The sequence below is a fragment of the Eurytemora carolleeae genome, unplaced genomic scaffold, assembly GCF_000591075.1.
Source record: "Eurytemora carolleeae unplaced genomic scaffold, Eaff_2.0 scaffold1015, whole genome shotgun sequence".
Classification (NCBI taxonomy): Eukaryota; Metazoa; Arthropoda; class Copepoda; order Calanoida; family Temoridae; genus Eurytemora; species Eurytemora carolleeae.
In genome coordinates, this window is record NW_019396955.1 from 52,930 (window position 1) to 67,418 (window position 14,489).

General features: G+C 30.3%; 1 protein-coding gene across 1 annotated transcript in view; it reads left to right on the forward strand.

The window, feature by feature from the left end:
- Window positions 1-14,489, forward strand: part of LOC111710482 (plexin-A4) — an 82,781-nt gene that overhangs the window by 52,616 nt on the left and 15,676 nt on the right. The window contains exons 15-25 of the mRNA XM_023484585.1: window positions 404-510; window positions 1,659-1,712; window positions 4,020-4,151; window positions 5,716-5,894; window positions 6,732-6,798; window positions 7,253-7,367; window positions 8,135-8,154; window positions 8,460-8,532; window positions 11,621-11,724; window positions 12,922-13,081; window positions 13,400-13,804. Of these exons, the coding sequence (XP_023340353.1) occupies window positions 404-510; window positions 1,659-1,712; window positions 4,020-4,151; window positions 5,716-5,894; window positions 6,732-6,798; window positions 7,253-7,367; window positions 8,135-8,154; window positions 8,460-8,532; window positions 11,621-11,724; window positions 12,922-13,081; window positions 13,400-13,804 (1,416 nt within the window). The remainder of the gene's footprint in view (window positions 1-403; window positions 511-1,658; window positions 1,713-4,019; window positions 4,152-5,715; window positions 5,895-6,731; window positions 6,799-7,252; window positions 7,368-8,134; window positions 8,155-8,459; window positions 8,533-11,620; window positions 11,725-12,921; window positions 13,082-13,399; window positions 13,805-14,489) is intronic.

Genomic DNA, 14,489 nt, shown 5'->3' on the forward strand with positions numbered 1-14,489 from the left:
TTTCTCTCAAGTTCCAGTATTTAAAATTTCATTAGTTTTATTTTAAAGACAGTTAAATTAAGTTTTATAATTTATTGCTCATTTTTTAAAGCAAAAAATTCTTCTTTTGTATGTGTGAGCAATTATGACTTGTTATTAGTATCACACAACCTCAAATTAAATAATTTTTCTACTTGATAGTTTATTCCTAAATATATTTACGAGATAGAAAAAAATCAACTTTAACGAATGGTTTTTGGAGTTAAAATGAAAAGGTGTAACAATATGGAGAATTTTCTACTTTTTTCCTCTACTGCTGGATATGAAAGATATAAAACTAAAAATACATTCTTCAAGCAAATGCTAAGTTTGAAATATTGGGAGCAATACATGACCCTTTTTATAATACATATTTGATGTTTAGGATCCATATTGCGGGTGGTGTAGTCTTGAGAACAAGTGCAGTCTGCGCGGGGACTGCAGGGATGCCGCGTTGGATCCTTTATATTGGATTTCATACAAGTCTGGAAGGTAAATCGTCTTCATTTGTATCATTTTTTTCTTCACATCATGGTCTGTTCGTCTCAATCCTCCAACTGAACTTCCCCACCATAATCTTGGTCTTAAACTTAAATTTAAATCATAATTATTATCTTTTCTTGATCTTGCTATTTATCTTCTGATCTTGATCTTGATCTTCTTATCATAACCTTCTTTTCATCATCTTCTCATTTTGATCTTTTCATCTTAATCTTTTTATCTTCTTCTTTTAATCTTTTTTTCTCTGATCTTGATCTTTTATTTTCATCCTCTTAACATGATTTTCTTGTCTTGATTATCTCATTTTCATCTTCATCTTCTCATCTTATCTTCTCATCTTCATCTTCTCATCTTCATCTTCTCATCTTATCCTCTCAACTTCAATTAATCATCTTCTCATCTTATCTTCTCAACTTCATCTTCTCATCTTCATCTTCTCATCTTCATCTTCTTATCTTCTTAACTTCATCTTATCATCTTCGTATTATCTTTTAATTTTAATTTGTTTGAATATATTCATTGTTGATCAAATAGCTTGCAGAAAGTAATTTTTTATTGTTGTTTAAGATGTACCACAATAACTTCTTTTTGTTTAAGATATACCACAATAACTTCTTTTTGTTTAAGATATACCAAAATAACTTCTTTTTGTTTAAGATATACCACAATAACTTCTGTTTGTTTAAGATGTACCACAGCAACTTCTTTTTGTTAAGATGTACCACAATAACTTCTTTTTGTTTAATATATACCACAATAACTTCTTTTTGTTTAAGATGTACCACAATAACTTCTTTTTGGTTAAAATGTACCACAATAATATCTTTTTGGTTAAGATGTACCACAATAACTTCTTTTTGGTATGTACCACAATAACTTCTTTTTGGTTAAAATGTACCACAATAACTTCTTTTTGTTGAAGATGTAGATGTGCCACAATAACTTCTTTTTGTTTAAGATGTACCACAATAATTTCTTTTTTGTTGAAGTTGTACCACAATAAATTTTTTGTTTAAGATGTACCACAATAATTTCTTTTTTGTTGAAGATTTACCACAATAATCTCTTTTTTGTTAAGATGTACCACAATAATTTCTTTTTTGTTGAAGATGTACCACAATAATTTCTTTTTTGTTAAGATGTACCACAATAACGTCTGTTACTCCCTTTGAACTACAGAGAACAACCGCTAGGTATGTATCTAAATAAATTTTAACAAGATTCAACATTTTGGGAAAAATGTTTATTCATCTGATTTTCAAAATATCAAATAAAATAATGCAAATTTGAAATAGTTAAAATTAACTTATATGGAGGTTTCGTTTTTAAGTAACAGAGTAAAAATGTGTTAGTTGTGTTAGTTAATGGTTGCATGAATTATTTATTATATGAGTAATATTTTCCAACATTATTTGAATAATAATCCCATTATTCAACCCCTCCCCCCCTTGTTTCTTCATCGTAATAGATAGAAATATCCAAAAATTATGTGATATAGGATTCCTTTTTCTTGATTGTTTTGCTTTCAGCTTAAAGCTTTAGCGTTTTTCAAAATTCATTAATAAATTGTGCCATTCTTATTTAGTCAAATGTTAAATTAGTACTGGATAAAATCGAAAATGTTACGATTATTTTTATAATTTTAAATAAAAGTATGTCCGATCATAGCTCATGAACCTCTGGACTGATTTGCCTCAAATTTTGACTGAAAAATGTTCTTAGCTTTCTTCCCCCCCCCCTTCATTCATTCCTTTTTTTGCAATATGTACTTATATTATGCAAAGTTATTTATATAACAAATTAAAATATAGTTAGAAGCCATATCTATTGATGGCCATATCACAACGTTTCCCTTTTACCTTTGAATGAAATATCCTTTTTTTCTAGTTGAAAATTTGATTTATTTGTGGTTGGGTCCTTGATAAACGTTTCTTGCGTATCCTACAGAAACAATGGCGCAAATTGTTAAATAACCTTACTTTTTTATATGATAACTAATTATTTTCAAGAGTTATTTCTATTTCGATAGTCCCTTTAAAGGGACTTTAAGCGTAATTTTAATACAAAGATTTGAATGCCCGATTTAGGAAGGTACCCTGGTCGAGTATAAATGAGATATTCATGTTTTTGTTCACATAAAAAGTTTATTTTCATTTGCAGTTTCTCTGCGAAATTGACTTGTGTATTTCTTGCTTATAGGAAGCAATGGAGTTAATATAAGAATTTAACAATTATTCAAGTAAAAAAAACAACGGCGGGGCGGTTTCTTCCACTCCAGCTCCAGCCCAGCTCCAACTCCAGCTCCAACTCCAACTCCAACTTTAGCTCTATCTCTAGCCCCCAGTGACAGACTATAAATTATCATGGCATATTATCCTAATGTCACTGTTACGTAATTATTTTCAGCAGTTTATATTTTCCAGTAAAATAAAAGGGGAAATTTGTTTAGGGTGGTAGTAAATAATGAATAAAATTCAGTTATGGGAGACAAAAAATATCACTGAAAAGCGATTATATCATTTGTTTTGGTTTTATTAAAATCATCTTCCACTGTATTACAAGCATTTGCTAAAATACAAAACTGCTTTTTCTTCTTCAATTTTGTTATTTGCAATTTTAATTCAAAACAAAATCTGAAGGGGGTGTGGGGGGGGTCTGAGGCCGGATTTAATGAGCTTGGATAAGTTTACAATGGCCTGGAGGGTGAAATAAGGAAATTAATTAGTAATCAGCTAATTAGGTGGATTCATATGCTTGGATCATTCACATCTTTTATACTCTAATTGATCATAAATGTCGACCTTGCAAAAGTTAACTAACTGCCCTGGGACAAAGTAAAAAAGTTTTTATATAATCAATTCACTAGGAATACAAAAATGAATACAGAATATACAGAATAGATTATAAATAATATTATTGATTTTAACGTATTTTGACCAACATTACCGACCTATAATTCCCCCAACAGAGAGAGATTATGTTACTTAACGTCCCTTGGGACAGTTATATAAAATGACCATCCGCTATACGAAGTTTTTAGTAAAAAATCGTACATTTTCATCTCAAAAAATTTGTACAATTACTTATTCGGGAAATTGAAAATTTTTCTTAACCACGGGTTAAATTAAGTTCTGTGAGCATAGTTCTAAGTTTATTTGACCCTCTTTGAAAATAGAGCCATGCCCGATTTACCCTTGAAATTAAAGGTTTCAAGGCTCTGACAAAAAATGTGGAAGAGAAGTTCGTTCTTCTGACGCGAAGTTTTTTAATTCTGCAAATTTCTCTATTGTTTCAAATTTTAAAAAAAAATGCGCAAGTCACTTTTGATTTGATTTGGTCTAAGACAAAGCTTTTAGGAATGGAGGATTACTTTTACGGTCGTCTTTAGAACTGAGAATACTGAATTTAAAAAATGGTTTTGTGGTTGTAACATTGGTTTTTACTTTTTAAGATGGTTTCTCACATCAATGTAATCAAATGTATATATATATATATTTCAGAACCCTGCAGCTTGTAATAGAAAACCTACCCAACCTACCTGGTGAATTCTTCTGTGCTTTCAACGCTGAAGGGAAGAGTCTGACCACCAAGGCGAATAGAACAACCAATGGGGTCAGCTGTACAACACCCAGGTAGATCTTAGACATTTGTAAATTTATGCAGTCACAAAAAGTTGTGAAGAAATTTGTACGCGCTTATAATGTACAGCTATTAACACAATTATAAAAAGAGTTGCACATTTATCATGTACAGACAGCTCTATATTTACCATGTACAGACAGCTGTATATTTATCATGTACAGACAGCTGTATATTTATCATGTACAGACAGCTGTATATTTATCATGTACAGACAGCTGTATATTTATTTGTTGTGACAGTTGTTCATTTATTTTGTGGCTATTTGTACACATATTATGTTCAAACAATTTTACACTGTTCATGTTTAAGACAGTCTTACATTTAACGCGTACATCAATGAAGTACTTGTCTAGCTTTTATGTACAATTGTACTTTTTTCTTGACAGACTTATTTTGTACATTGCTTTTATAGTAAATTTAAAAGACGAGTTGAGTATTGTAAATGACGAGTCCTTTGTTTATGTAGTATTCAGAGTCAACAATTTGCGCTCTCCCTGTATTTAATTTAAATTTTAAAAAATTCTGAAAAAAGAACTGAAATATGATTTCATGTTTGGGTTTAAATGCACTTAGTGAAACTTTATACCTACACTCTAAGCCTGTAGAATGCAAAAGCATTAATGCAAAGTATTTTTAGTTTTTTTTTAATTCACATTTCCTTTCAGCTAACGTTAGACTTAAAAGGGCTGAGACCGAAATTTAAAGTTTACACATGCCATGCTCTGCTTAAGTTGGTCTGAACTTCCTATTAGCCTCATAAACTCTCGACTCTAATCTATCATCTCAGATCTTCATCTCAAGTAAACCAGTGCTCTGGATGTAGGATACACGGTTCAAGCTAAATAGATTGACCGGAATCATTTATTCAATACAAGGAAACATATATACAAATCAAACTTTCAAAATAGCATATCGAATCCAAATTTTGCATATAAAAACATATTTAATCATAAAATAAAATAAATATCAAAAGTTCGTTATTTTACAACAATTTACAAACAAATTCAATCATCAGTTTAAACTATAAAAAATACACAAATCGTTAAGGAATACCTTAATATGTCTTAGGCAAAGTCACAGCACATCAATAATCAACGTTTATTTAACTAGAAAATTGTACAGACAGTATGGGTTTTAAGACTAAGTTTACAATTTATAACCAGTTTCGTTTGTGTGGAACAAACTCAACTATACTCCGTAGGGGCTTCACAGCTTTACTCAAGGGTATTCAGGGGCGAGGGAAAACAGAACGTGACGAAAATTACGCGTAACAACACATTACACAGTTATAATGCCACATTCACAATGGTACCCCTTTACACATTTATCTGAGAAACAGTGAGAAAGATATTATTTTTATTTTATCTTTAAAAATGTCCATTTCCGTCCTTGTTTCTGTTGCATAAGTCGCAAGTCACTTTTACAATAAACCTCAATTCACAAAGATATCAATTTTCAGATTCAAAAATAAGAAAAACTATATTTTTGCTGACGACTTTGTAAAATGTACCGTTATGAATCTTAAGAAAGTGTCAATTCAAATTATTTGTTTAGGAATGACTTGTTGCCCGTAATACCTACCGGAGAGAGCCATTTTACATCACAGTTAGCGGTCAGAGTGGCAGACGGTCCCAACCTGGTCAATACTAACTTTACCTTCTTTGACTGTAATTCATATTCATCATGTACAGCCTGTGTCTCCTCGCCCTTCCCCTGCGACTGGTGTGTCGACGGTATGTACTCTAAGGTTTCATGTACTTAATATATTAGTGTTTGTACATCTATATTGTACAATGTACATACACTGACAAAATGAATTTCTAGACTGGAAGAAAAGATTTATCCCAATCTTAGATGTAGGGGAATAAATTCTGTAGAAAAATATTTCTCTTCCCCCTTTCAAAATTTTCTTTACCCAGAAGTTTTTTTTTGCGGTGTTGGGGGGGAGGGTGAGGTAACTTTTGATTTCCAATTTTTCTTTCTTTTTTCCCCAGATCTTCTCCTGTTTCTTAGAAAATCGCCCCTTTCTTGAAGATAGATAAATTTAACTTGAAAAGTTTTTGTTTAAGTTTCAACTTATATTGAATAATCCGTGTTTTCTTTTCCTAGGGTAGTCCGAATACAAAGAAGAATATTATGAAATGTTTCTAAGGATCATTAATTTGTAAATGATTTTTAACTTTCTAAAGTTAAAAAAAATAAAAACCCAGCCAAGTTTTAAACTTTTAATTTTTTTTACACAAAACATATTTTTATTCTTTATAGTTTTTGACGGACACACTTTTTTCAAAAGGATATTTTGTTACCTTGCCTTTCTAAAATATGAATTTATCTTTTATCTGTGTTCCTGGAAACTTTATCTTTTTAAACTTTCAAAGCTTTTAAAATTCCTTCAGAATTTAATTATAGGGCCATTATACTTTGCTACTTATTACAGCCACGTTTAGGTTGTATTTTTTATGTAATATGAAAGTCCATGGCATTCAGAATTAAAACCAGGAAACTTGATTTTGACTAAAGACCAATTTTCTAAAAATAAAATTTAAATTTTCATTTTGATTTGATTTTAGGGCATCGTTGTACACACGACACTGTGGAGAATTGTAGAAATGATATCTTAGTCACGGGTTTGAAAAGGTATTTTAAAATTAATTTTAATTTAAGAAATGTCAATTTTCAATTACTAGGCTTCTATTTTAATTGTGAACATTTGTACACATTGTAAAACAAAAAAACGAAAATTTCGTGGAATTTATATAAAAAAAATTGTGAATTTTTAAAATATTTTAAAAATCGAATTGTGTTAGTGTTGAAGTTTAAAAAATTCGGTCATCTTTATAAACCTTCTTTGGTGTCACGTGATGTTCCACAAAAAGTTTGGGCCCGATCGGTTCAGCCGTTTTGACGTTTATTGGATACAAAGGGACAGACAAGCAAAGTATATATATATAGACAAGTGCTGAGAATATATTTTTTATACGGGCCATGGATCATGGATTCACATTAAGGAAAATCAGATTCAAAACCGGTTCATGATTCAGCCAACATTTCGGTTCGGAGTAAAGTATGGATTCAATAAGAATATTTTTAGAATTGGGCAAAGTCTGCGAAGTGGTCCTGAATTTTGCCCACGTGTGAACGCAACCTCGCACGGAAGTCCAGAAATCCTCGTTTCTGCCGGACTCCCTAAGAGCGTTAGAGTGAAGGTATTTTTTTGCAGTATTACCGCCATTTTTTTTATCGGTTTTTCCACTGTTTGGAGTTGCTAGCACATATTGAGTTGGTAGCACTGCCGTTTGGAGTTAGCAGCACCGCCATTTTGAATTTTTTGCACCGCCATTTTGAATTGGGATTCTCGCCATTAATCTGTATCACCGTATTGTAAACCAGTTCTACCACCATTTTGAATCTATATTACTGCCATTTTGAATCTGTATTACCGCCATTAATCTGTATTTGTATCATTCTGAATCACNAGTACATTTATATTTATGTACTCATATACAGGTACAGTACATATATATTTATGTACTCATATACAGGTACAGTACATATAAATTCATGTACTCATTTACAGGTACAGTACATTTATATTTATGTACTCATATACAGGTACAGTACATATATACATATATATGTACTCATATACAGGTACAGTACATATATATTCATGTACTCATATGCAGGTACAGTACATATATATTCATGTACTCATATGCAGGTACAGTATATATATATTTATGTACTCATATACAGGTACAGTACATATATATTCATGTACTCATATACAGTTACAGTACATATATACTCATATACAGGTACAGTACATATATATTTATGTACTCATATACAGGTACAGAACATATATATTCATGTACTCATTTGCAGGTACAGTACATATATATTCATGTACTCATATACAGGTACAGTACATATATATTTATGTACTCATATACAGGTTAAGTACATATAGATTCATGTACTCATATACAGGTACATTTACATATATATTCATGTACAGGTACATTTACATATATATTTATGTACTCATATACAGGTACATTTACATATATATTCATGTACTCATATACAGGTACATTTACATATATATTCATGTACTCATTTGCAGGTACATTTACATATATATTCATGTACTCATTTGTAGGTACATCTACATATATATTTATGTACCCATATAAAGGTACAGTACTTAATATTAATGTACTTTTATTAAATACAGTACATTGATATTCATGAATATTAGTCATGTAAAAATAAAGAAATATTAATTTATTTAGATGCCAAGAGATGGCAGGGAATTGTGGAATGTGTCTCAGTTTAGATCCTAAATATCAATGTGGTTGGTGTGAGGTACAATAATTTATTCATTCATTCATTTAATTTTTATACTTTTATAAATTCTATGTTATATTTGACATATATATATATCACATTAAGTTGCTCAATGTGCAATATGCTGCTGTTTTTAATTTCATGTCAGCCCATACACAGTTTATTATCTTTATTATAACCATGTATTCCATTTTATACTTTCTACATTCTTTTGAAGATTTCTGGTGAAGTTCCCTTACCTCCTACTGGGACTGACAACCCTATTTTCTATTCCGTTTGTTGTTAAATTGTTGATTTTAATACATCCTGTTCTTCAACATATTTATCCTTTGTTCTTGAGAAATGTAAATAAAGAGTTTTGTAAGGCCTTCTATTTTTCCATTGTTATACAAGATTGTACATGGGTGTTCGCTTAAAAATCCCCCATATTTGATAATTGAATGGTTTTTTAACCATTCCCGGGCTAGTGCTGTTCACACTTCTGAAAATGAACCATCAGGATTCAGGTTAAAACACTTATTTTTCTTCGGAATATATTAATATGCAGGCTTCTGAGTTATAATCTAAATTTTCAGGAAATGACACCTAGGAAATTTTTATCAAATCCATTTTAGAGAAATTGTAGAAATGAAGTGCATTTTAAAGTCTAATCTCAATCGTAACTGTAGGTTCAAAGATTAATGAAGATTATTCTGTGATTATTTGCGATATTTTTAGAACCGTTGATGACAGGGTCCCCAAATTTTGTGAATTTTCCTTAACAATCCTAAGACATGTTTTAGCAAAAAAATCAAAGCCTTAAGTGAACTGTAAAATTGCCCAATTTCTGCCTAAAACTAAAAAAAAACTTTTGAAAGAAAAACAAGAAAAAATAAAACAAAAAAAACTCTTTCGGACCGCATTTTGTCAGTCAGGCAGTTGACTTAGGGGTTTGATTTTTTGCTACAATAAGTTTCACGACTGTTAAAGAAAAATAATAAAATTTGGAGACCATGTCATATACTGTTAAAAAATATCGTCAAAAACCCAGAAGAAGCAGATTAAAGTCTTGAAAAGAAATTTTTGTTAAATTTAAGACCTGTGAATGCACTTGATTTCTACAATTTCTTAAAAACTGATAAATAAATATAGTCCAAAGAAAAAGTTTAGGTGTTCTGACTTGAAACCTGATGGTCCATTTTCAGCAGTGTGTGTTATAAAGAAAGAGCATCCTGTAAGGATTTTAACTCTGACCTTTGTTTTTATTAAAGACATGTATCTTGATAAAACAGTTTTATAAGCTTTGTTCTCTATAACCCTGCATTCTTTCTCTTCTTTTCTAAGTTATCTTTTTAACCCTATTCCTGCTGGGGGGGGGGGGTCAAATTGACCCCCCCCTTTAGTTTTTTTTTACATAACTCAAAAAATATTGGTCTGAGGCTGTAGAAATTTTCTGTCTTTTCCTACATACCCAAAGCCCTCCCTTTAGGCCTAAAACCGGGCTTTAATACTAACTGCCTGAGTCCTCAGGCACACTGCCTGAATGACTCCTTAAAATGTATAATTTTTCATTACTTTATAACTGGATTTTACGATAAAAAATACAATTTTTGCAAACTTGCAAATTCTTTTTGCAGATTCTAAAAGTAGATCACAAAAGCTTTCCAATGATGTATCATTTGTAATATTTCGACATAAAACTTGGGATTTAGAGGGGGGGGGTCAAATTGACCCCCCCCCCCCAGCATAGGGTTCATCTTGAACAGATTCACTGTTATCTTAATACATTAAACTACCTTTGTAACCCAGATTTTCATCAAAGCTGAACTTTCTCTATACAAGATTCGATCCATTTTGAATTTTAAAGCCAGGCTAAGACCATTCCCGTGGTTCTACCGAGTTCTCTCGGTCAATATTTGAGGAAAATCCGTCAAGGGGTTCCTAAGTTAAGATAGGACATACAAACAGAGATTACTTATTTGTGTGTATAGATAATGATACCATGTTACCCACACAGGATAAGTCTTCAATGACGTCATAAAAATTCTTAAATGCCGCATTTTTTTTAATTCGGCCAATTTCACTAGTTACACTCATTAATAAACAATGTGACAAGAAATAAAGCAAAACAATTGAGGTTCACCACCAATACCAATTTTCTAATACCTATATCTCTAAAAGCAGATGATGTAAACCTTTAATAATTTCAAATTAGGACTGTTTGCTATAACAGAAGTCATAGTTTGAAATATCTAAGGTCTACGACAGTGGGTTGTGAAGATATAGGAATTTAAAAATAAGAGTTTGTGGCAAAGACTCAAATCCTTTGCAGTTGTAGCCAATCTATAAATTAGATACAAGGTTATATGTTTTGATTTCTCTAGCTTAAGTAAGTGTCCTGTCAACAGTCCTCGTGGATTTTTAGAATTTTTTGGTTTTCCCGGATTTTAAACAATCCTTTTTACAGTTTTTATTTCATTGGCACAACAAGTTAAGAGCTTTTTTTGAATTATTTATTTCAAAACAAAAAAATATTTTTGCCAGCGAGTTTGATTTATGGATGATATATTATTCTCCTCGAGTCAGCTTAGGAAACATCTATTGCTTGTTGAAGTATGTAATAAATGTCTGTTACATATTGGTCTAGCTAGATGTATATGTTCTTACAATCTATTTTAATGTCTGCTCTGTACTTTCCAATCTGCAGTATTGCAGTTTTACTAACCAACGGACCCATAAAATTAAGGAATAGTTAGACAATCCGCCTTATGTTAGGATTTTGAATAGGTTAAATAAATTAATAATACTAATTGTACACTTACAGCATACACATTACACTGGCCCATTTCTATTAATATAAGTTCAATGTCAATGCAAATCTATTTGTTTTTTATCTTTAAATACAAATAAGATTTCTTCACTCTCGTTTTTATTAACAACATTTTTAAGCTCTAATATTTAAGAAAATGCAGAGGGAGAATCGACAAATATTCTTTACAACCTTACAAGATCATAAGTAATTGACTAATAACAGTTTTTCACCCTTTAAAGTACTTTAAACCCTTAAATTATCCCTAATTCTGGAAATACAAAACATAACATACTTTAACTGTATTTCATAATGTAGGCGAGTAAGAAGTGTGAAGTTAAAGAGCAGTGCGGAGGCAAGGATAATGTTTCCTGGTTGGACAGAGATCAAACCTGTCCTGATCCTCAAATATTACAATTCAGGTAGATATTTATCCAGATTTCTATTCATAGATTATCCATATTTTTATTCACAGATTATCCATTTTTTTACTTACAGTTTATCCATATTTTTATTTTCAGTTTATCCATATTTTTATTTTCAGATTATTCATATTTTTATTTACAGTTTATCCATATTTTTATTTTCAGTTTATCCATATCTTTATTTTCAGATTATCCATATTTTTATTTACAGTTTATCCATATTTTTATTTACAGATTATCCATATTTTTACCTACAGATTATCCATATTTTTATTTACAGAATATCCATATTTTCACTCTCAGAATATCTTTTTTACAGATTATCCATATTTTCACTTACAGAATATCCAGATTTTTTTTTACAGATTTTCCAGATTTTCATTCATAGATAATCCATAATTTTATTTACAGATTATCCATATTTTTACTTACAGATTATCCATATTTTCTCTCACAGATTATCCATATTTTCATTTACAGATTATCCATATTTTTATTCAGATTATCCATATTTTTATTCACAGATTATCCATATTTTTATTCACAGATTATCCATATTTTTGTCAACAGATTATCCATATTTTTATCCAACCCATATATTTATTCACAGATAATTACATTTACAAATAATTAGACTCATAAAGTTTTTTTCTGAAGTTTAAGTTTGGAGCCCCCCCCCCCCCCTCCCTCCTTTAAGTTTTGAGTCAAGAGCCTCTCCTTAAATTTTCCTAGAGCATGGTTTCGTGGTTTTATATTTTTGAGTTTCGACAGAAAAAGGATTTTGTGCTCCTCAAAATAATAAATTGAGTGTTTTAATCCCTACATCTTTAACCTGACGGTGTAAATCTTCAATATTTCAAACGTAGATTATTTGATATAACAGAATTCATAGTTTGAAATATCTAAGGTCTAGCACATGGGTTGCACAGATATAGGAAGAAAAACTGATGAGTTTAAAAACCTTCTTTTGGTAAAAAAAATATTCATAATTTAGAAAGGAATATATATATAAAACCACGAAACAATGAATTATAAGGAGAATAATGTGGAGGGGTGGGGGGAGGGGCTCAAAGCTCAATTTCTTTGTAATTGTTTGCTATTTTGTTTATTTTTTTTCCATCGTGAAAGAAAAAAAATTTGACGAAATTCTAAGGATTCCGAGCAGAATTATTTTTCAAACTTTGTTTTTTATAGTCCCGAGTATGGACCCTGGGAGGGAGGAACCAATATAACAATTCAAGGAGTTAATCTTGGCAAGAGTTTTGAAGATATTGCCCGCGGTGTGACTGTGGCAGGGATGGCTTGTGATCCCTACCAGGACCTATACGAGAGAACAGAGAAAATTGTTTGCAAGGTAAACATTAAAAACATTTTTTTTAATTGTTTTTTGGTTTTAAAATTGATTTTTTGTTTTTGAAAATTTTATTTTTTTGAAAAGTTTATTTTAGAAGAAAAAAGATTAATGTTACAACTTTGAAATTTGTTAACCCTACAAATTAGCAACCTAATGGTATAAACAAAACAATTTATGATCTTAGTTTGAAATATCAAAAGTTTACGACATCAAGTTTCAGAGGTTAAGAGTCTAGAAAATAAATTATGTCGCGAGTAATCCGTTCATATCTTAACAAATATTCTTTTCAATAATTATTTTGAATGTTTTGTTTCCTAGGTTGATGGGCCAGGAACTAGGGAACCTAAGAGTGGTCCCATTATTATCAAAATCAAGAATTTCCGCGGCGAATCTAAAGAAAATTACAAGTTTATTGACCCAGTTATCACAGACATAGAACCCCGCCACGGACCACAGGCCGGCGGAACTAAGATTAAAATCAAGGGCGAATATTTAAACGCCGGTAGTCATGTTGAGGCGTATATCGGCGATCTTGAATGCCGGATAATCAAGACGAGGCGGAAGGTGGCGTTGTGTGTGACGAGTAAATCGCCACGACTTCAAAAACTCGATGTTAAAATGCATTTCGACCACGGGAAAGCACGAGTGCTCGAGAGGAAAAGATTCGAGTATGTTGCTGATCCTACCATCGAGTTCTCCTTCTCAGGTACACTAATCATAATAGTAATAATAATAATTATGATGATTGTAATAATGATAACAATAGAAATAATAAAAATGATAATATAAATGATAATGAGGGCATAATTATGACAATGATAATCATAAAAATGATAATGATAATGACAATGATAATAATAATGATAATGATAATGATAATGATAATGATAATGATAATGATGATGATGATAATGATAATATGATGATAGTGATAATGATAATTATTATGATTATGATTATGATGATTATGATTATGATATAGATCTAGATTTATTGATATAGATATAATGATAATGATAATAATGATAATGATAATAATGATGATAATAATGATAATAATGATAATGATGATAATAATGATAATAATGATACTAATGATAATGATGATAATGATGATAATGATGATAATAACGATAATAAAGATAATAATGATAATGAGAATGAGAATAATAATGATAACAATGATAATGATGATAATAAAGATAATAATGATTATGATGATAATGCTGATAATAATGATAATAATGATAATAATGATAATAATGATAATAATAATGATAATAATAATGATAATGATAATAATGATAATAATGATAATAATGATAATAATGATAATAATGATAATAATGATAATAATTGTAGTAATTATAATGATAATANTTTTGTACTCTTGTACTTTTGTACTCTT